The 21552-nt window shown below is 38.3% G+C and overlaps 1 protein-coding gene across 1 annotated transcript in view; it reads left to right on the top strand.

Annotated features, from left to right (window-relative positions):
• LOC129747894 (RING finger and SPRY domain-containing protein 1-like) overlaps positions 1-20636 on the top strand; it is a 47424-nt gene extending 26788 nt beyond the window's left edge. The window contains exons 3-7 of the mRNA XM_055742278.1: positions 5802-5954; positions 6024-6113; positions 6189-6306; positions 18359-18975; positions 19038-20636. Of these exons, the coding sequence (XP_055598253.1) occupies positions 5802-5954; positions 6024-6113; positions 6189-6306; positions 18359-18975; positions 19038-19286 (1227 nt within the window). The 3' untranslated portion in view covers positions 19287-20636. The remainder of the gene's footprint in view (positions 1-5801; positions 5955-6023; positions 6114-6188; positions 6307-18358; positions 18976-19037) is intronic.
• The last annotated feature ends 916 nt before the right edge of the window (positions 20637-21552 follow it).

Raw genomic sequence — 21552 nt, 5'->3', positions numbered from 1 at the left:
ACCATGCAGGAAAGTCGGACGGCTGAAGGTGCCGACTGCATTGTTCACTCCCGGAATGAGAACTGGGCCCGTCTGTACCAATCTGGAAAGCAGTTGCACGTTTAGCAGCGACAGTTCGCCAACCATGCGGTGGCGGCTTTGAGCGTTGGGGTATCCGGAACGGTGCTGTTGGCAGAACAGGTGCACAGTACTCCATAACGGTAACAGAGGGCTGCTTGGTCGAATGGGCAGCGTAGCCGGAGGATCCACAGACAGCATCTTCTCCTTCTTCGATGACCTTGGCTGCGCTTAGAAGAGTATTGGACAGCAGGCTGTGTTGAGCGACGGGACCGACGAGCAGCGTATCGTTGAGTGCGTATCCTGCATAGGGCTCATAGGATGCGTTGAATACCACGCGTTCATTGGTGCCTGGTGGTTTTGCTGGCTTCCTTGAGCACCGGGTAATGTGGCAGATAGCAGTGTGGTTCGTCCTCAACAGGATCGCTGTTGTGCATATTTCTGGGTTGGAGAAAAATTTCAGGAGTTTGGAGAAATGGACACCATTTTCTGTTGGAGTTTCATTGTGTGGTCTCCGTGTTTGAATCTTCAAGGGATGGAACTCCCCAGGGATCGCTTCTCGGGTTTGATCAACGGTTGAGAGGAAGCACGCTCGCGGTGCGGTGGTGGAGCTGGAATCCACTTTGCCGGAAACTGTCCAGCCAAAGAGGGTGTCCACCAAAATCGGTAAACCGTTACCAAGGGAATGGCCTGTGTGGAACTCATGGTAACATTCTCCACCAATGATCATGTCGATTGTTGCTGGAACGTTGAACTGAGGATCCGCCATTGGAACCTTCGGCATTCTCCAGGCAGTTGAATCGATCGGGGATGTAGGAGGATAAAACGTAGGCTTCTTTATGACGAGGAAATCGAGTGTGGTGGAGAAGTTGAAGTTCTTGGATACGATCTTGGCAGCTAACTTGTGCTTGATGCGCTTCACTGACTCTCCAATTCCGGCAACTGCGATGTCCACGGGGCTTTGGCGGGTGGCGAGTTCGTTCGCCAGCTTCTTGGTGATGAAGTTGGACATAGCTGCAGAATCTAGCAGAGCACTCTCAGAGGAATCTTTCTTCCGTATCGGTCGACAACTAACAGCGTAACTGTCTCCAATAGAACCGTCGAATTTGAATGCACGGATTTATTGCTGATGGGCTGAGTAATCCGCTTGTACCTGGATTCTCTTGTGTGGCTTGCGATCTCTCGGGTGAGAACTCATTCGGTGCTACTGCTGGGTCGTGTAACATCGTATGGTGCTTCGCTTGGCAAATCCTGCACAGATTTACAGGTTCTAGCCTGATGGTTCCCGCGGAAGCAATTCCAGCAAAGACTGTGCTGTGTCACAAGCTCTCGCCGTTGGGAGCTTGACAGATTTGAAAATGCTGGACATTGGTGAAGGGAATGTATTCTCAAACAACAGTGGCATGGAAAAGTGCTGAATTGGGTTTCGGACGTAGCTACGTTCACGACAGATTTGATGGGAGCTTGCTTCTTTGGGATTTGTGCGGCCACCTTGGAAACGGTGAAGCCTCAGGAACGATGCTGTAAATCGCTTTCCACGGATTTCAACATCCAGACTTGTTGAATTAGAAACTCGATGAGCTCGTCGTATTTCACCTCGTCTTTCTGTCGAGTATCTTGCTCCCTCGCACGAATTGTCGTCGAATCCAATTTATTCGTCAGGATGAAGATGAGCGGAGTGTCCCAATGATCTATCGGTTCACCTAACTTCCCCAGTGCCTTGACGTGTCACTGGAAATCATCAACCAGTGTGTTGAGGTCTTGTGCTAATTCATGCCATGCTGGATCGGTGGAAGGTTGTACAGGCCTCAGAACAGCTCCTTTCTGATGAATCGCTTGTTGTCGTAGCGCTTTTTCAATCCGTCCCACGTCGAGGCATAGTTATCGGCTTGGATATCCAAAGACTCAAACGGTTTTCTTGCCTCTCCTTCCAGTAACTGCAACAGATACTGTAGCTTGTTGACGATCGGCATGTCCTCGTTGCAGTGGATCATCGAGAGAAAGTTGTCTCGGAACGAGATCCAGCGCGATTCATCTCCACTAAATTTCGGAAGATCGATTTTCGGCAGCCAAAAATGGAAATTGGAAGCTATGCTGTGAGAAGCCGATGCGTGTATGATCGTCGAACTAAACGGATGCTCCCTACTTTCCAGTTTGGACAACAAGAAACCTTTCGCTCTGCAAAACCGATCCTCGAAATTCGCCCGGAACTCCAGATGTGTCTCGAACCGTTCTTCGCTGTCACGCATCTCGATACCGTTATGCACGTTCAGGAACAACTCGTTTCACTTGTTGAGCGCCTCTAAACGTACCGCAACCTGGCAACAATCTCGTTCATAGGTGAAGTCCGCTACGAACTTCTCCACCACATCTCGTTCGGCAAACGCTTGTTGTCTCGTCACTTTTGCACAATACTGTAGTCTAGCAACTTGTCTCAATGCGTCCAAGCAATGTTCCAGTGTCTCAGTGACCACTAGAAGTGAATTCCAATTTGTTCAAAAACATTCAATTTTTCAAGTGTTGATGTATTTTTGAACGACACTGTAAGGTGCACCACCCTAAATGCACTTGCACTTCCACCTTTAACCGACCTTTGGCCACAAAATGCAATTTGGTTACAAAAAGTTATTTAATTTTTCCTTGTTGCAAGACTTTTGCGCTGTACTGTGTAATACTTGTCGACCAGTGTAATCCTGTCGTTTGTTTTGATTCCACAATCAATCACCAAATGAAATTGCAAGTGCCGTATCAAACAAGTCAAAATTGAAAAATCGGTACTATTTTCGCTGGCCAAGTGTGTAATTGGGCCGTAATAGTTTGTCCGCGGTGTGAAAATCACAAGTTGGCCTACCTTGGGTGTGGATGGATTTCTACAAACCACAACTGCTATGGCGCTCGGAAGATGGCGAATACTGATTCCTCTGCTGGTTCCTGATGAGATGATGTCCTCGAATCCGGCCTTGAAGGACCAAATGTTCGGGCTCGGCCGATGGGGGGGGTGTTCGGATTTCGGGGTATTTCTTCCCGTCTCTCGTCAACGGCATCTACCAGCAGCAAGAATGTCCAGGTAAGTCTTCGGCACTTCACTAGTCAGCTGTTCACCCGCTGGGGAAGAATTTGTTTTCCTCTTTCGGGTAGGTTTGCGAGTAAGTACCACACAGTATGCACGTTGTAGTTGTGATTTGTTTACCACAATTGCCGATTTCGGATCCACTATTTAGAAGTCGCTTAGTTGGACTTAAACTTTAGATTTGATTTTAAGACGAAGTAAAATTCCGTGCTATTTGTTTAACTCAATGATCTATTATAACAACTAAAATGGCTTACAAACTATTGTGTGAGTCTCCCTAGGCGAAAGTTCTTATGTTGCGAGAGAGTACATATTAATGCTAGGGTACGTGTACAGAAAGTGGTGTTTGCAAACAAATTGATTAAAGTGTCAAGTGAACATAAAAAGGACACATTACAAACAGAAATCAATTTAAATTCCTGATCGGTTTAGTACCGATCAGTAAATTCAATTGACATCCCTGCAGGGTGCCTAGCGAGGTATTGCGTGACTACTTTTCATCAGGGGTGTTATACTCCTCAAAACAGCGCAATGTGTTCTAATAGCACAATGTGAGCTCAAGCTTTCTAAAACTGCGCGCACGGCGATAGAACATCTACTGCTCGCTCTTTTACTGCGCGCCGATAGTCGAATTTTCTGAGAGGTTTCTCCCAATGATGAAAAACACAATGAGCTGATCCACTCTGCTCAATGTGCTGCTCAATGTGAACTCTGGCTTTAGAAATTTGCCAAGCACTCTTCTTCGTTTTATTTTTCCTTCTCATCAAAAGAAAATAAAAACGATCATCGTTCGTCCAGTCCGGCACGAAGGCACACCGGCTACTTGCAAGGAAAAAAATAACTCATAAACTAGCAACAGCAACAACAAAAACGAAATTCGGTCGGGCTCGGCCTACCGGCTGCCGAGCAGCAATGCCACGAAAATCTGTACCATCAGTGTATTTAATTCTGTTAAATTGGGACACGTACGGACGAAGATCAGACTTATTTATGATACAGATTTTTTTGTGGCAACGATGTTCGGCAGCCGGCAGGCCGAGCCCGCCCAAATTCCAGCTGTGTTGTTGCTGTTGCTTGTTTTTTGGGAAAGAATTCGCTTTCGTTTGTTGAATTCAGCGTTGTGGTGGTATAGTGGTACACATTGTGCAGCTCAATGTGCTGAGGGCTACCGCTGTGCAGCTCAGTGATTTGCTTCGATGTGGCACATTGATGAACAGCTAGCTCAGGCAGTGCTCGGTTTTGCTCTCTCAATGTGCTATGGAAAAAATGCACATTGAGGTCATTGTGTGAGCAAATGACACCCCTGCTTTTCATGCTATACTTTACGAGGCTCCAACAGTGATGTCAATTGAATTTATTGATTATCAATGCGAAAAGACATACCTCTGTTAAACAGCTAATAACTTTTTTGCCTAATAAGATACAAAGTTACCGTCCTCGACAAAGTTGTTCAGCGGAAAATTAACCTTAGTATTTTTATAAATTGGCACAAAAACTGTCAGCTGGCTCGGTTCCACAGAAGAAACAAAAATGATGTTGATTTTTCAGAACAAAATTATCAATTTTCCCATACAAACCTAAAAGTTCAAATTTACTCATGTAAACGTGACTTAAAAATTCTGCAAAAAATCATGGATGATTTTTAGACCAAAACGAAGCTTTTTAGACCCCAGGGTTTGAGAAACTCAAAAATGGCCCCAAATTGACTCAGTCTAATATATTTCTCGCTGTTCTCAAAAGTGGTCATAAATCGGTTGTTGTTTGTTTTGATTCAGGCACACGTGCTTCTTCGCGAGACATCTGCCCATCTGCCGTCGTCTCATTATTAATTATTTTCCGCGCTAGTTCTCTGAAAATGAATCCCATTTTGCTTCCCTGATAATTATAATATACTCTTTTGGATCAATATCTGTTGTTGCTGTGTTTGCAATATACTAGACTAGAGGTTTGTTTTGTTTTAAATTTAGAACTGAAACGTTCTTCAAGCTTTCACTGCGTAGCCTAAGGCTTCGCAAAAGGTAGGTCGATGTTACAATTCAATAAGGTTATCGTCTTGTGCCAAATTTCGCTCGAATGATGCAGGTATTGGCACGTTGCATGCGCTTCGTGCCAAAACAAACGTCATACATTATCGAATTAGGAAAAGTTAAACAACCTCAAAAACGTCACTGATTGAGTATGTGACGGCAATCTTCATTGTTACTCTATCTTAACGCCATCAAATGCTGGGTTGAAGATTGATTCTAGCGAATCAATCGTATACGATCCCGATTAGACCTTTATGGCAAACTTATAGCAAATTATGCTATCACGCCTTGAGAGTTTAATTTGTTCACATTTTGCTTGACATAAGGTGGTACACAGCAAAATGCGAGCAAAAATTTTCATACTTTGTTAGCAAACTGATACTGTTGAGACTTCTCGTTTATTTTACAATAAATATTTTAAGTGACACTTTGACACTTGGCATGTATATCTCTGTTCACGTTTACAAAAATTATACAGAAAAAAATGCTTTTCGCATTTTGAATGAGGACATTCAGTCGAAGCGTTCGACAGTTATATGATTATATACTTATTTATTCTTTTCCAAAAACAACCTACCCATAACCTTATAAATAAAAATAACACACCCTTTCACTAATGTGTACGTTTCTGTTTCCGTTTTTTACAGGTCGCTGACATGATAACGCACTCCATCCGACGAACGCCCAAAAGGGAGCGAAATTTGTGCGTGATTCTCGGATGTTTAGCGGAAAAGCTAGCCGGCCCCAGCAGTATAGCGGTCCTGTCGGACGTCACACTGGGCTATTTGCTCGGAAATTTGGTAACTAGCGAATGAACATCTATTTTTAAAAAAATCAGAATTTTGACTGTTTTCTTCCTTCCAAAACAGGATGAAGGTATCAATCCCGATGTAATGCTGTTCTCGTTAATCGCTCTGGAGAAGTTTGCTCAAACCAGCGAAAACAAGGCAACAATTAAGGTAAACAACAATTCCGAAAAAAAACCGCCATTCAATCGTGGGAACATAAATTTTATCATTTACTTTTATTTTTAGCGCAAGCTGGCCCTGTACCCGGAAAATCCACTATCACGACTGGAGCGACATGCTGATAGCAAGGAGTTTATCTTTCGGCAAGTGGGTTTCTGTGCTCGGTGGTGTTTGGACAACTACTGTAAGTACCACAATCTGAGTACCTATCTCTTCTCTATCTCCAGTGATAAATTGTAGTATTACTTTTGCGTGTTTTCATGGTGTACATTCCGCGCGATTTGTTTTAGTCCCCGCCAGAAGACTGATAACTATGATGTGACTGATATCTTGATGTGTCCGAACACTTCCGTATTACAGCTAATAATGGCGGTTGACCGTTTGTTATGTCAATGTAGCGCCCAATCGATATCTGATGTTGATTTTATTTGGTACTTCCTAAACGCACTTTTGGTATCAGTTGTTTGTTATTGTTATCAAAAATCAGAAAATGGATTATTGCTGTCTTTTATTAGGCTTATCCCATCCCTTGTAATTTCAACTGTAAATCTTCTTTGAACGTGTAATTTTAAACTAAACAGGCAGTTATAAAAATGGTTTATACCCTTAACTTAAAATTAACTCTCTTGTTAATGCAAGCTCAAACGAAAAATTTTAAAAATATTTATTCTGAATTAAAAAAAAACCTTGAAAAAAAGTTAAATTTAATTATTCCAGGAAACCCCGAATGAAGATCCTTTATGATGGATAAATCGAGATTTTTGCCTGCTCAATTCCCAAAAACTCAGAAAAAAGGGTACATATTTCTAGTTTTTCATCAAAAATGATGATGTGTTTGTGTTCGTTTTTTTTTAATTGTCCATCTCATAAAATAATCAGTCCTTCCAAATCTATACATGTTAAAAAACTGTCTGCTATTACGTGGACTGATATCAATATTAAGATCACGATACACCTAAGGTGAAAATAGAAAATTCTTATTTCGTCAATAACTCAAAAATGCGACATTAGTTGGTTTTGTAACATTGTGGACTCGATGGCGAATAGTTTCAAAATTTATTTCAAAATGGTCTCAGTTTTGAACCTCTTAAAAATGTTTTTCATCTTGCGAGAATCAAAATAAAAAAAAAATAATGAATTTCAAATACTGAGACCGGTTAAAAAATCAGCTTTTAACTATTCCCTATCGATTCCACCATGTTACAAATCCAAAATTTTTGTAGTTAGTCTGGAACAAATATCAAACTCTGTTTTTGTCACCCCCCTCCCCCCCCCCCCTATCGAAATTTCAAAAAACCAGAAGGGGGAAATAAATAAAGTTTGAAGTAATTTATGTAAATTTCGATAAAAAATTCCAATATCTGAAAGATTTAAAGACCCAGAAAAAAACAAATTTAATGAAGATGGAAGTTAGTTCACCTTTTGATTGCTTGATTTGATTGAATTATTCGATAAAAAATCACGTCAGCACTAGACTTTTAAACAACTAAATCGCATATCTGAAGTAACTTCATTGAAAGAGGCATAAAACATTTCCGGAAACCAAAAACACCAATCACGTATACTTCCTGGCGTTCTGGGCATTGCAATAATTTTTACAAAAATGACTCTAATTTGATTCTCAGGAAAAAATCAAACAAACAAGTTTAGTGGTCGTAATGAGCGAGGGAATCGAAAAGTTTTTCTTTCTCTCTTTAAGAAAACCCCGTAACATCTGAGCTGCATTGAGCTGCATCCCACTTATACAAATTTAAAACCATCCCCCAAATTCGGTAGCTCTGCCATCGCCTATAAGGTACACCGAAGTGCAAACATTAAACTTTTCTCGGTTACATGAAAATTTAAAAAAAAAATCTCTTCGTGAAATTGTTGTTAATGCCCAAACAAACAATCTGACATAGATAAACTAAACTTTCTTTAAATTACTCACTAAAACACTGCACTGTTTGATTACACACGAATTCAAGTACGTACTAGACACTCAGAGCTAGACATGAAAAGTTTATTTTTGATTTGCACATTTTGGCTACAAATAAGGGCATTCAAATACTATTTTTAGTTGAAAGGGAAGTATTTGGGACTGATATTCAAGCGAAAGCAGATAATTTATGATAAATTTTCAGTACACCCTAAAAGTTGTGAAAATAATATTCACTCTTATCATCCGACACTGCGGCGAAAGCCATTTTGGATTTCCGGACCCCCACTTATCTTTGAAATGCTGTAAATTAATTTAAATAGCATGAAAGTGTAGTGACCCTATACGTCTATTAAACACTTCCTTTCTAATTACGCACAACGAAACAAACCTGAAATCCTGAACACGACTGTTGCTCACAAAATTACTTAACTGAATGAATTTTCCTAGTCTCACACGCTCACGCTTTGATTGCTACAATTGAGTAATTGATACAGGGTCCGAATAATAACCCATTTACATGTATTAAACTGAAATATTATTCGTTAAGAGGAATTACATATATATTCAATTCAATATAATTTTTCATTAATTCTATTATTATTTCTTACCCTTAACCTCATTCCAGGCCCGTGCGAAGGACCCGTCCATGGGGGGGGTTTTCAAAATTCAAATTTAGCCAAAAATAATAACAATACCAACAATATACAATAAATAAGGAAATTGATTTCCTTATTTATGATTATAATTGAACCTTAAAAATAATAAGTATTATTGATTAAATAAGTCCAAATTTTTAAAACAAATCAGAATAAATGTTTCAAATCGATGCTATTTCCGGTAAGTCATTGATAAATATCAAAATTATGATGAAATAAGAGCTAATGCATTAATGCAATCTACATAAAATATAACACCAGATATAAAGAAAATGTGAGTGCTCAAATAAACGTGCGATAAGGTTTAAAATTAACCTTTTTAAAAAAATAATGGAAAAATGATAATGATTGTTATTCAAATTTTATTTTATTTTACACTTTTTTTTCTTAATTTTCAGTAAAAGGATTTATTTAAAAAATCCACGGTCGTATCTTGAATTTGTAAAAAAAATTAATCACGATTTGAAATGTGGATTCTCGATTAGGAAAAAGCCATTTTTTCATTTTTAAAATTCTTCCAGTTAATAAAATAAAAAGCTATAAAAAGTTCTGAAGTTCAAAATAATAACCATTTACAGATTGGGAAATGATCAATAAAAAATTGATAAAATAAAAATAATGAATCCCAAATTTTGTTGTAAAAAGCATAAAGTTTATACAAATTTAGTAAATATTGGGCATTAAAATTCAATTTTAAGTTGTTACTTCAAATAATTTTCGAACTTTCTTTAGATACATTGAAAATCACGATCGATTGAAAATTTGTTTAATGTAATGAAAATTTATAAGTTTATTAATTTTCATCGAAGTTTTTAAAGTTTAAAATTTCAAGCTTTGAATATTTTGTTGGTTTCTTATTTAAAATTTAGTTGAGGTTTCCAAGAACACATACATTTAGAATTAAAAAATCAAAAAAAAACTTATAAAAAATATTTCTTTAAATTTAAACTTTAAAATTCAGTAAATTTATTTGAAAATTGGAACAAAATATGAAGAAGAAAATGAAAAGCTTTTTATCATTTTTAGAAGTTATTTTTTTAATAAACTCGTCTAACAATTTAAAAAACCTAATAATACAATTAATTTGATAACTCAAAGATAAAGCATTTCGGTGCTTATGATTAAATGATTGATTTGATAAATTTAAGAGTGCTGTACTCGTTTTGTTAGTTAAATTTTGTCTATCGCCTTGCGTTTTGGTGATATGGAGTTTATAAGCTTTAAAATGTATCAGTTTTAGGTGAAATCAAAACGTTTAGTTTTTTGCTTTAAAAATTTCTAAAACTCAATTTAATTTAAAACTTCATTCATCGCTTTTGAATGTGATGTTGAGCATTCACAAGAACAAGAAACACAAAATAAAATTGAGACTGAAATTGGTTTCTTGATGAACATTCCATTCAAAACCTTGTTTTGAAAATCAAAATTTTTAGTAATAAAGTAGATGATACTAGGTTTTAGATTTTGTATTGTTAATTCAGATGACCATCATAAGGAATCCATGGCTTCCAACTTGTTAATGTATAAAATAAGTGTTCGTTGAATTAATTTCTATGTTATAATGGTTCGTTTCAAACTGTAAGTTAGTTTCGTAACATTTCTTAATAGAAACCCATTCTTAAGAGAAGGTAGTGTTTTGAATGTCAAGTTTAGGGTTTCAATACAAAATGTTGATTGAATTGCAAATCGAAATTTACAATTAAAAATAAGTTAAAATTCGAAAACGGCATATGCGCTATTTCGTAAAATGGAATGTCTCACGTCTAAGGTGAAATAAGACTAATATCCGCCGGAGGCGAAAAAAATTTCTCATTACCTTGATCTTCTTTCAATACCTTTTGAGATCAAGTAATTCACCTTTACTACGTTGAAAATTTTACTTGGAAAAAATCTCCATGGGGGGGGTTAAACCCCTAAACCCCCCCCCCCCGTTCGCACGGCCTTGCCTCATTCCCTACAGAAAGTTCCCCCAATATTGGTATTGAGTGAAATGGCTAATTAAGAAGCAATCATATTTCGTGTCCTGCCGCTATCTTGAAATCCAAGATGGCAGCTTTCGATGAACTTTAAAATGCTGTTAATCAATGAAAATTGCATGAAATCCCCACAATATGGATATTGGGTGAAGGGCTAAACTAGAAGAAGTCGAATTTCGTTCTCTGACGCCACCATCAAATCCAAGATGGCGGCTCCTGATTAACTTGGAAATGCTGTAAACGACTAAAAATCACATGAAAGCTCCACAATACGGGTAGTGAGTGAAAGGGCTAAGTGAGTAGAAGTCGAATTTCGCTTTCTGACGCCACCTTGAAATCGAAGATGGTGGCTTCCGCTTAATTTGAAAATGCTGTAAATCACTGAAAATCGCCTGAAATTTTAATGAGCTTTTCGACCAATTGCAACATTTTAAAGATCAGCGGAATTCACCATTCTTGGGTGGCATCAGATAGCAAGATTTGACTTCTAAACGTTGAGACCTTTCACCCAAATGTTGGGGTTTCATGTGATTTTTAGTCATTTACAGAATTTTAAAGTTAATCGGGAGCCGCCGTCTTGGATTTTATGGTGGTGTTAGAAAGCGAAATTCGACCTCTTCTTGTTTGGCCCACTCACCCAATACCCGTATTGTGAGGATTACATGCGATTTTCAGTGATTTCAAGCTAACTGAAAGCTGCCATCTTGGATTTCCATATGGCGTCAGAAAGCGAAATATGGTTTCTATTTGTTTAGCCGTTTCACTCAATAGCAATATTGTGAGGCTTCCATGCGATTTAAAGTAATTTTCAGCATTTTAATGTTAAGCGGAAGTCGCGATTTTGGATTTCAAGATGGCGTCAGGTGGCGAAATTCGCCTTCTAGTTTAGCCTTCTAGCCCAATACCCATGTGAAACTTCAATTCGATTTTTAGTGGTAAACAGCGTTTTAAACCTAAGCAAAAGTTGTCATCTTGGATTTCAAGGTGGTGTCAGATAGCGAAATTCGTCTCCACTAGTTTAGCCCTTTCACCTACTGCCAATATTGTAAGCGTTTCATGTTGTAACCATTCATTTAATGGTTACAATAAAAATTGTGATTTTTGGGCCAGTTTGGATGAAAACTTTTTAAATATTGTAAATAAAAATTATTGTTCGTAAATGTCTAAAATTAGGATAAGATATCTCATGTTTGTGTGGTGTCTTGTTCTAATTTTAATAGCATTCGGCTGGTGTCACTTAGGGATTTAGTTTTGTTTATTAATTTATTTATTAATTTATTAAATTCTTCGTTATTTATTTATTTATTTATTTATTTATTTTCGCGTTATTTATTTATTATTCATTTAGTTATGTATTTGTTAGGTTTAGTTTTGTTAGATTAATATATTTTGTTATGGAATGCACGCCATAAAATGTTTTGTTCGAAAAGACACCAGCCCTCTATATGTCAGTTCCTGTATTGTTCCTGTCATGTTGCTGTCATCGAGAATCTTCGAAGGGGACAAAACATGCTTCACGGGAAATGGGAACATGGCGATGAAAGGACAAGAAAACCTATAAATAGGATGAGCTCGAGAAGCTCGAGGCTTTTTTGCAAGTTCCGGTCCAAGGTTGAGCAGCAACTGCGCGGTCACACACCTAACGTGACATTCTCGTTTCCAACCGCAATTGGGCGGCTCTGACCCCCTTACCCCGTTAGATTAGATCCGGTAGTGGATCTCCGTAGTTTTCAACGTCCAGCTGGAAGACTTCACTCCGTTATTTCCCAGCTGGTCGGTCGAGTGTGGCTCCTGTGAAGTGAACCAAGGAACAATAGTCTTCCCCCAGTGCCGAGAATCACCATCAGCCCTTTCGAGAACACACCGGTGTCCCGTGAGTGCGTTAGGTCGTGCAAGTGCTAGTGCCCCAACCCGTTACAACCCCCTTCGGGGCACTCCGCGCTGTGGTGAGGCCTGGTGGGAATTCCCTCCTTGTGTTCGTGTGCCGACCGCCAAGCTAGAGCCCCTCGATAGTTGTCAGACACTCACGTGGTAACCAAGTGCACAAATATAAGCTCCCCCGGACCGTGTAGTGAGACGAGAGGCCTACGCCCAACAGGCCGAGTAGTTGCTCGGATTGCCCCAAGTGCAATCCGATTTGTTCCTGAAAGTGCCCTGTTCCTGTGCTCATCCGGATCCCGTTACGTCGTTCCTGCAGTAGTCCCCCAACGAGTCGACCACCGAGAAACGGCCGCAACGAGTTCATCGAGTTTGAAGAATAAAGCGCAAGTACTGAATCTAACCTAAAATTAAAACCCCAAAATCTTCTTATTTTGTTCTTGGGTCATTGACCCCTTAAAATTCTGAAATCGTGAATGGAAAAGAAACACGATACTTGAGAATTTGAATAAATGTTTGTAAGGTCTTTTCTTCATCCAAATTGTAGAGTCTTTTTAATTGAATGTGCATTCCCTGGATTTTCCAATTTGTTTTGATTTTCCTGTTGAAAATTTTGTTAGGTTGTAAAGTCCGCCCATTAATCACAATTTTTCCTATTTGTTATTAGATGTTTCTCCGGTGATCAATTTTGTTTCCCTGTTGAGCTAGCGCAGGGAAGTAGGGTCAAAACGATTCTAACAATGTGACTCTCAGTTATTTACAGCACTTTAAAGTTCAGTGGATGTCACCATCCAGAAAGCGAAATTAGACTTCTATTCGCCCTTTCACCCAATACCCATATTGTGGGAATTTCATGCGATTTTTAATCATTTACAGCATTTTAAAGTATTGCGAAAGCCGTCATCTTTCGATTTGAAGATAGCGTCAGATAGATATATTAGACATTGAACAAAGTCGTGCATATTGGTCACCTTGAATTCAAATATTTTAGTAAATTCTTCCATACCCCTTGACCTTTTCGCTATAATTTTATTGTAAAGTGCTGCCATTTTGTCATAGTTAAGGTAAAAATTTTAGGGCGCCAAATAGTTCAAATAAAATGAAATGCCTCTTCCTGTTACACTTGTCGACAAGTCAGGTCTTAATTTTATCATCCGAAATGGTCTGCCCAAACAGACTTTTTCTAGTTTAGCTTTTTCACCCAATACCGATATTGAGTACCGAGGGGGTTTATGCGATTTTATGTCCTTTAGAACATTTTAAAATTTAGCAGAAGCCGTCATCTTGGATTTCAAGATGGCGCCAGACTTCGACATTCGACTTCAACTCATGGTATCACTGCACCGGACATTCACTACCAACCCTTTATTTATTTCATTTCAATAAGTCTGTCCTTATTTACTGTACTAAAAAATAACAGCTCAGAAATGAGGAACTCATCCTGCTAGCAAGAGAAAAGTCAAATTTTAGCTATTTATATGGCTCTCATAAAAACCGTTATAAAACTAATTAGGATTGAATTGACTAACGCCATGTTGGTTGCCAAATATAAGAGCATCAATCAAAAACGACCACTGGAGAAAATAGTGAGTTGCTATCGCAATACCGGAATCTGCAAAATGACGCCATGTTGTTGGATTCACAATGTCAAGTGTTTGATAATAATTTGTCAGGCCTAAAGGGTGTTCTCGATGAAATTGTCACACTATGAAATTGCTCTAACTTTTTAACCATTCACACAGGGGAAAACGCTGTAAAAAGGTGATCAAAATTGTTAACGCCAAAACGGAGCGTTTTCGACCCATAGTGTCTTTGGGATAATGTAAAAATGTAGCAATTTTATTCAAGACGTCAACATCGTAGAAGCTAACCCAAAAAAGTTAGAAGAGTTCAAAATAAAAAAATATGTTTTATTCGAAATTTTCAGTTTTTTAACGATATCTTTTAAGGCCGAGTTTATTCAAGCAAAGTATGATTGAAAGAATTTTGAGACACTCAAAATCGAACAGTTTTGTGGAACACACTTAATAATAATGTTCAGACTAAAACGAGTTATATTGGAAAAACTTAGAAAAAATAGCTGTTTTTGAACACCTGATCTTTCTAGGTGGAATGTCCCGAAGACACTATGGGTCTAAAATGCTCCGTTTTGGCGTTAACAATTTTGATCACCATTTTACATCGTTTTCCCCTGTTTGCGTTGGTAGAATTTGATGAAAATTCGGGTGAATTTATTTCATAGTGCATTTTTTACATCCTGCAAGTTTTTAAGTCCTGTAATCAAAACTCGCGGAAATGGAGTCAAAAGAACAGCTCGTGCGTGATAAAATCTTGCGCATTCATCACGAGAACAAGGATCTCTCGCATCGTTCCAACGCTAAAACGTTGGGAAATCAGAACCGCATAGTTGGGGCCTTCAACCGAAACCCGAACGCCTCCGTTCAGGATGTGGCCAAGAAGCTGCACCTAAGCCGAAATTTTGTCCAGAAAGCCTGAACTACGGCTGGGCTTCGAACGTTCAAGGTATAAAAGGCCCCTAATCGCGACGAGAAGCAGAACAGTTCCGCCAGAACCCGTGCAAGGAAATTGTTCCTCAACATGCTGACGAAAGTTGAATGCTGCATCATGGACGACGAAACATATGTGAAGGCCGACTTCAAACCAGGGTTGGCATCAGTCATCGTCATTAGTAAAATGACTGTGACTGTTGAGCCTCTTGGTCCGTCAAACTCAATTTACTGTTCCTTATACGCCAGTCACTTCATTCTCCAGTCACTCAACCCCCAGTCGTTTGAAACTAAAAAAAATTTCTTAGGCTGATGTCAAGCTGAGGCGACAAGCATCGCTTTGCGTTATAAATTCCAATAAGAAAGCAATGCAACGCATTGGTATGTCATGCTGGCGCGCCATGACGCTTTCAAAATTCACTACAAATTGTCACTTCTCTACATCTGATAATGCTTGGAATCGTCTCCTTTCTTTAGGGAGCAATTAAAAACTCATCAGATCATGATCCGGATTGTGAAAATGCCGAAACTTCAACCGACAAAATTCTTTGTTTTTTTTTTTGCGGGAACTGAGAATTTATGAAAATTTTCTCGTCGATTCAGATATTATTTAGTTTATTATCATAAATTTGGACGGATCTACGAACTATTGTGGTTAAAACTCTAAATCACTGCTTTTAACCGAGAAAAAACAACATTCTCATTGAATTTTCTACTTGTCGCGCTTCAAAACACCCTCGCATCAGCTTTGTCGCGCTTTCCACCTTTCATGACCCAGGACACGATTAACGGACAGGTATACATGAAAGAGTGCCTCCAGAAGCGGCTGCTTCCTCTCCTGAAGGTCCACAACGTCCCAACAATCTACTGGCCGGATTTGGCCTCATATCACAACTCCAAGAAAGTGCTGAAGTGGTATGTGGACGATAAGGTCAATTTCGTGCCTAAAATGTTCAACGCTTCGGAGCTCCGCCCCATCGAGAAGTACTGGGCGATTATGAAGCAGCACCTTCTTAAACGACCTAAGGTAGTGAAGACAGTCGAGGAACTGAAGAAAGTATGGGTTTACATGCAAAAAACGGTTGATTCACAGATTGTGCAGAATCGTTTGGCCGGGGTTAAGGCCAGTGTTCTGAATATCACTCATTTTCAATGAATGTTTCTGATTGCCCTTCGCACCTGAACGTACAGCGGTCGGGTTTCGTTATTGATTGTTACTCGACCTACCCGATCATCGATCGTTCAATTCATCGCTAAAATACAGATCACCTCGTACGATGCTTGCTGTCAAAACAGTGCAGCACCATCATGAAATTGGAATCTCACCAATGCGCAATGCATATGGCGAATCTTGTTGGTCTTCGATCAGGAGTGAATGGATCAGGCAGTGAGTGAGTGATACATGAAGCCGATCATTAGCGTATTTTGTTTGATTTGATATACAGCAAATTAATAAATTTATTTGTTGTTATAACGTTTTTTAACATCAGTATAATTAAAATCAAATTGTAGTTGTGTTTGAAAGATGTTCACTTTCGCCGTGTTTTTCAATTTTTACAAGTTCTTTTATTAAACTGTCGTCCGTCACGTTAAAATTACTGAGAATTTATGGTGTTCCTCACAATTGTTTGATTTTTCTCGTTCTGCAAAAAATAATTTTGAATTTCATATAATTCAGGCAGATACTGAGTGAGCTACATTCAGAATGGATCAGTTTGTATCTCAATCATCTCCGATATGCGATGTTTGCTAAACCGATTATTCTGAATGATGCGACTCGGTTTGCATAGCTGATAGGAGCGCTGATCGAGATTGCATACCAGCCAGGCGAAGCAGTTGCGAGAGGCGCTATCCCATTATACAATCAGAATGTTTCCAACAGGAAACGCATCCTGAGTGTTTGTTTTGATTGATATTCAGAACACTGGTTAAGGCAAGGTGCGAGCATTTGCGTATGGACTGTAAATAAAATACGAATAAAATGGTAAAATGAAGTGTATTAGTTATTCTTCAATCCCTGAAAATTTGATGCCAATCTGTTGAAAACTCGAATTTTGCGAATCAATTTTGTGTGTGACAATTTCATCGTAGAAACCCTTTATTTTCAATCACTTCCATTATGTTTGCGTTATATCATGTTTTACAATTACATTTTTAATGCTCTATGGAGCCACTATTACACATTTTTCACGTTGAGTTATAACTATATAGTTTAGTTTAGTTTAGTTTAGTTTATTTATTTCGTCAACCGTAACGTAGACTACATAGTTTGATACATGTGAATTTCCTTAAGACTAGGTTTAAGCAGTGTCTGCTTTACAATTTCTCCTTAAGAGTTTAGATTTCTTCGATTAAAATATTGTTTGAGTTTTTGCCGAGACATTGTAAAGTCAATGGTTTCGCAGTGTTGATTGTAAGAGGCCATCATGCGATTTATTGGCCCGTTTTAAGTTAAAGATATCTTCTCTGACAGAAGAAACGTCAGAACAATCGTACGCGGATGTACCTAGTAAAGATGGAAATCGATTCAAATATATTTTACTTAAAAAAAACGTTACCTTGAAACGCTCTATGGAGCCACCTTCGGCGTACAACGCCATTTTCCCATTGTTAAAAGGGTGGATCGAATAACAACTTGTTTCGAATTTCAAAACGGCTACAAAGTTTTTTTCCTGGTCCAAATGAATGACAGAACTTTTGGAGATTCTTAAAATCAGACTAAAGTACCTAAATTCGAATTTGTAGTTTTGTATGAAAAAAGCGAAAATTGGTTCTGAGAATGTTACTTTTTTACCTCCTTCTCATGCGTTTCCGAGGACCGCAACGGTAGAACGACAGAAAAGTTATAACGTTACAAACAGAGCTGGTAGTCTTCTTTCGTGAAAAGAATCTAGTAACACTGTCGGATAAGCAGTAAAAAATTGTCGAATTTTTCAGAAATATTGTTCTCCCGAAAAAGTTATTCATTTTGGAGTTTTGGAATGTTTAGATGAGTTGGCCTACATCCAGCCAAAATCAAGTTGATCTCAATCTTTTTTTGAAAATCTGCAAAACTGCACACATTTATTTGGACTGAAATGGAAACTTTTTAGAAAACATGAGTCTTGATATTCGAAAAACTAATAGAATAAAATGGCTTCTTCTAACTTTCCAAAAAACTCGACATTATAATTTGCTGAATTTCGGCAATTGATTTTGCTAGCTTTACAACCTATAATAAAAATCAAAATATTTGACAAATTTTAAACTCTTCCCATGACAATTTTATTTCAAACCCATTATTTTCTCATTTTTCCAGTTATCATAGAGGGCCGCAAATACTCGTACGAGGTGGCCGATGTGGCCAACGTGAACGTCATGCTGAACACTCGGGACGTGAGCGAGTATCTGAAGATTTCTCCGGACGGTTTGGAGGCCCGTTGTGATGCGTATTCGTTCGAGAGTGTCCGGTGCACGTTCCAGGTCAACCAGGGCTGCTGGTACTACGAGGTGCTAATCATCACCCCCGGGGTGATGCAGATCGGATGGGCCACCAAGGATTCCAACTTCCTGAGCCACGAAGGGTACGGCATTGGGGACGATGCGTATTCGATAGCGTTCGATGGCTGTCGCAAGTTGATCTGGCACAATGCTCGCTCGATGCCGCACGATTTGCACATCTGGAAGGGTGGCTCGGTTTTGGGCTGTTTGTTGGATCTGGATGCCAGGGAAGTGATCTTCAGTTTGGATGGTGCCGAGGGTGGGGTTTTGAAGCAAGTATTTGGCAGTGCAAAGGATGGTTTCTTCGCGGCGGCCTCGTTTATGTCGTTCCAACAGTGTCGGTTCAATTTTGGTGCTACTCCCTTCGTGTATCCTCCCAAGAATCGTCAGTACAAAAGCTTCAACGGTCACGCCGAGATGAAGGATCAGGATAAGGTTAGAAAATGTTATAAAATCTCACAAAGGTTTTTGTTTCTAATGTAATTTTTCATTCTCAGATCGTTTTGCCGAGGCATCTTTTCCTGGAGCAGTTGCGCAAGTTGAGCGTGCGCGAAGATTCCTGTACCTTGTGTTTCGATATGAAGGCTTCGATTCGATTAGAACCGTGCAAACATCGCGGATTCTGTACCAATTGCGCCGCTCAACTTCAGTTCTGCCCGATGTGTCGTGCAGAAATCGTTAGTACGGTACAGGAAGAAGCAACTCCAGACAGTCCGGGGTCGGATGAAGTCATCGAGACGACCTGATAGCGGCAACAATCCTCGATAGGAGTTGATGAAGTTAATCAGTTTTAAGCTAAGAAAATAATAATAGGTAGTACGAAGGCCGCATTCCTCCGACCGAATACTCGAGCAAGGTATCGACATCGATAGTAAAATCTACCGAGGCGAATAAAAGTCCATTGCGGTGGACTTACATCTTTCATAAAGCGATTTTTTTTCGAAGAGTTTTTACTATGAATGTCGATAGGCTCTATGTGGGTGTAGTAGGTATATCTAAAAAAAACAACAATGAATGAACGTTTCAAATCTGTTTGAATCGTGAACGAAATACAGAATATAAGCAAAAAAATATTTGTGATAATAAAACAAACTATAGATAAGGAAAAGCTTACTCGTCTAAGCTTATAGTCGTTGTGCACTGATTGACCGAACACATCAGATAGGAACTGAAAGTTTGCCATTTAAAATACTATTTATGTTTCTCACTGCTCGAGATCGTTACGTACTTAAGCGTAGAAGAGAAAACCAAAAAAAAAATCGAAAAGCAAGTGCGTATTCAGAAAAAAAACACTGTAGGTAGTGTGACTCCTCGAAAGTTTTCGTTTTAACCGTTGTTTTTTCTACAGATGGCCTGCAGTCGTCTTCCGAAATCCAAAACAAGATTGTTTGAGTAGGGATAATATTACCGTACTTTTATTTTCACAGAAAGCTCATACAAATCGTAGGAAATCTTTTTAAACCCTAAGTTAAACCTAACAATCGTTTTTACTGATTAGATAGCAGCAATGTAAATCTTCAAACAAACACTAGCCTTATTTTATATCAACTTTATATTGCCTCGTATAAAAATGAATCAATAACGGTTTTAGTTAGCGTCCTATCAAAGAACCGCTGAAAAAGATAACATTTGATATTACATTGAGTAACAAAGCAAAAACAGTTTCATACATTGCTTAATCAGAGTATTTTGAACATGGAGAGTTAAGAGAGTATCAAACAAAATCCGACATAGAAATGATGGAACAATTGTACGAAATCGAAATGACTGATATACCTATTTTTGTACGGAGCGAACAGAAGATAAATGATTGAAGAAAAACCCTATATGTATAGAACAAGAATTGATAAATAGCTTTAAGCTTCGGAGGCGAATAAAATGCAGAAAAGTACACACCAGACATAACTAACACACATACAATCCATTTTGTAACTCATTCGGAATGATAAAAGGGAGATAATGTTATACATCCATAAAAAGAACATACAGATCATGCGGATTACTGCAGCAGTTTGTTTTTGTCGGGAATGAGAATTAGTTAAATTAATTCGACAAAATTCGACAGTGAATCATCAGTGACGTTATCAGAAATATATTTGAGAAACATTTAGTTGGTAGCGTATACTTCGTGAAAGAAATTCCATGGAAAAAAAAATCTACTCTCAATACTTTACAGGGAACAGAAACATTGATGTTAAATTTAGTAATCAGGAGACATTCTAGAGTTGGAATGCTCATCATGATTAACGTAGGTTGATTATTAATAAATGATAAACAATTACATCGAATTTACAATCGAAAATTTCAAGTTTAGATCCGTCTACTGTGGTAATTATTAATTTGCGTTCTTCATGATCCACTTCGCTTATAATTTATTCATTCATTATCATTTATTTTTATACCGGGTTATACAAATTTAGAAAGTTATTTAAGAGGTTAAGGCAACTGAGGTATACCTTTAAATTTAAGGAGTTTTTAAAGAAGAAAGAAAGTGGAAAATAAAAAGGGAAAATTACTTCATGAACTCAAGTCGTAGATTCTGAAATGGTTTATAGGATTATATAGATTTCAAACAGTTAAAAAGTTACTTTTCATTTAGGGCTGTCCCAACGGTAGATGCAAAACACGGTTTTCGACCACGCTAAAACATTTCGGCTGGCACCGGTGGCGTATATTGCTGTTTTAGCACAGTTATCGATTTCAAAATTCCCAACAGTTATACGCCTTTGTTCCAAATTCATGCAAATTTGGAACAGGATTTCAAAATATACGACAGACCGATTTAGTTCACGGTGAGAAAATTTTAGCCAACAATGATTTCTTTCACACATGTTTGGGTAACATTGGGTGTGATAATAGTTTCTTTTTGAGATATTATTTGAATGTTTTTTTTTGCTTCAACCACCCTATACGTAACATAAATTGAGAATAGATGTTAATAAAAACCATATCAAGTATAAATAATACATGTCACATTATTCTCGATTTAATATAATTGAATAAAAAGCTTTT

Source organism: Uranotaenia lowii, chromosome 2 (genome assembly GCF_029784155.1).
Source record: "Uranotaenia lowii strain MFRU-FL chromosome 2, ASM2978415v1, whole genome shotgun sequence".
Lineage (NCBI taxonomy): Eukaryota > Metazoa > Arthropoda > Insecta > Diptera > Culicidae > Uranotaenia > Uranotaenia lowii.
This window is presented reverse-complemented; position numbering and strand designations above follow the sequence as displayed.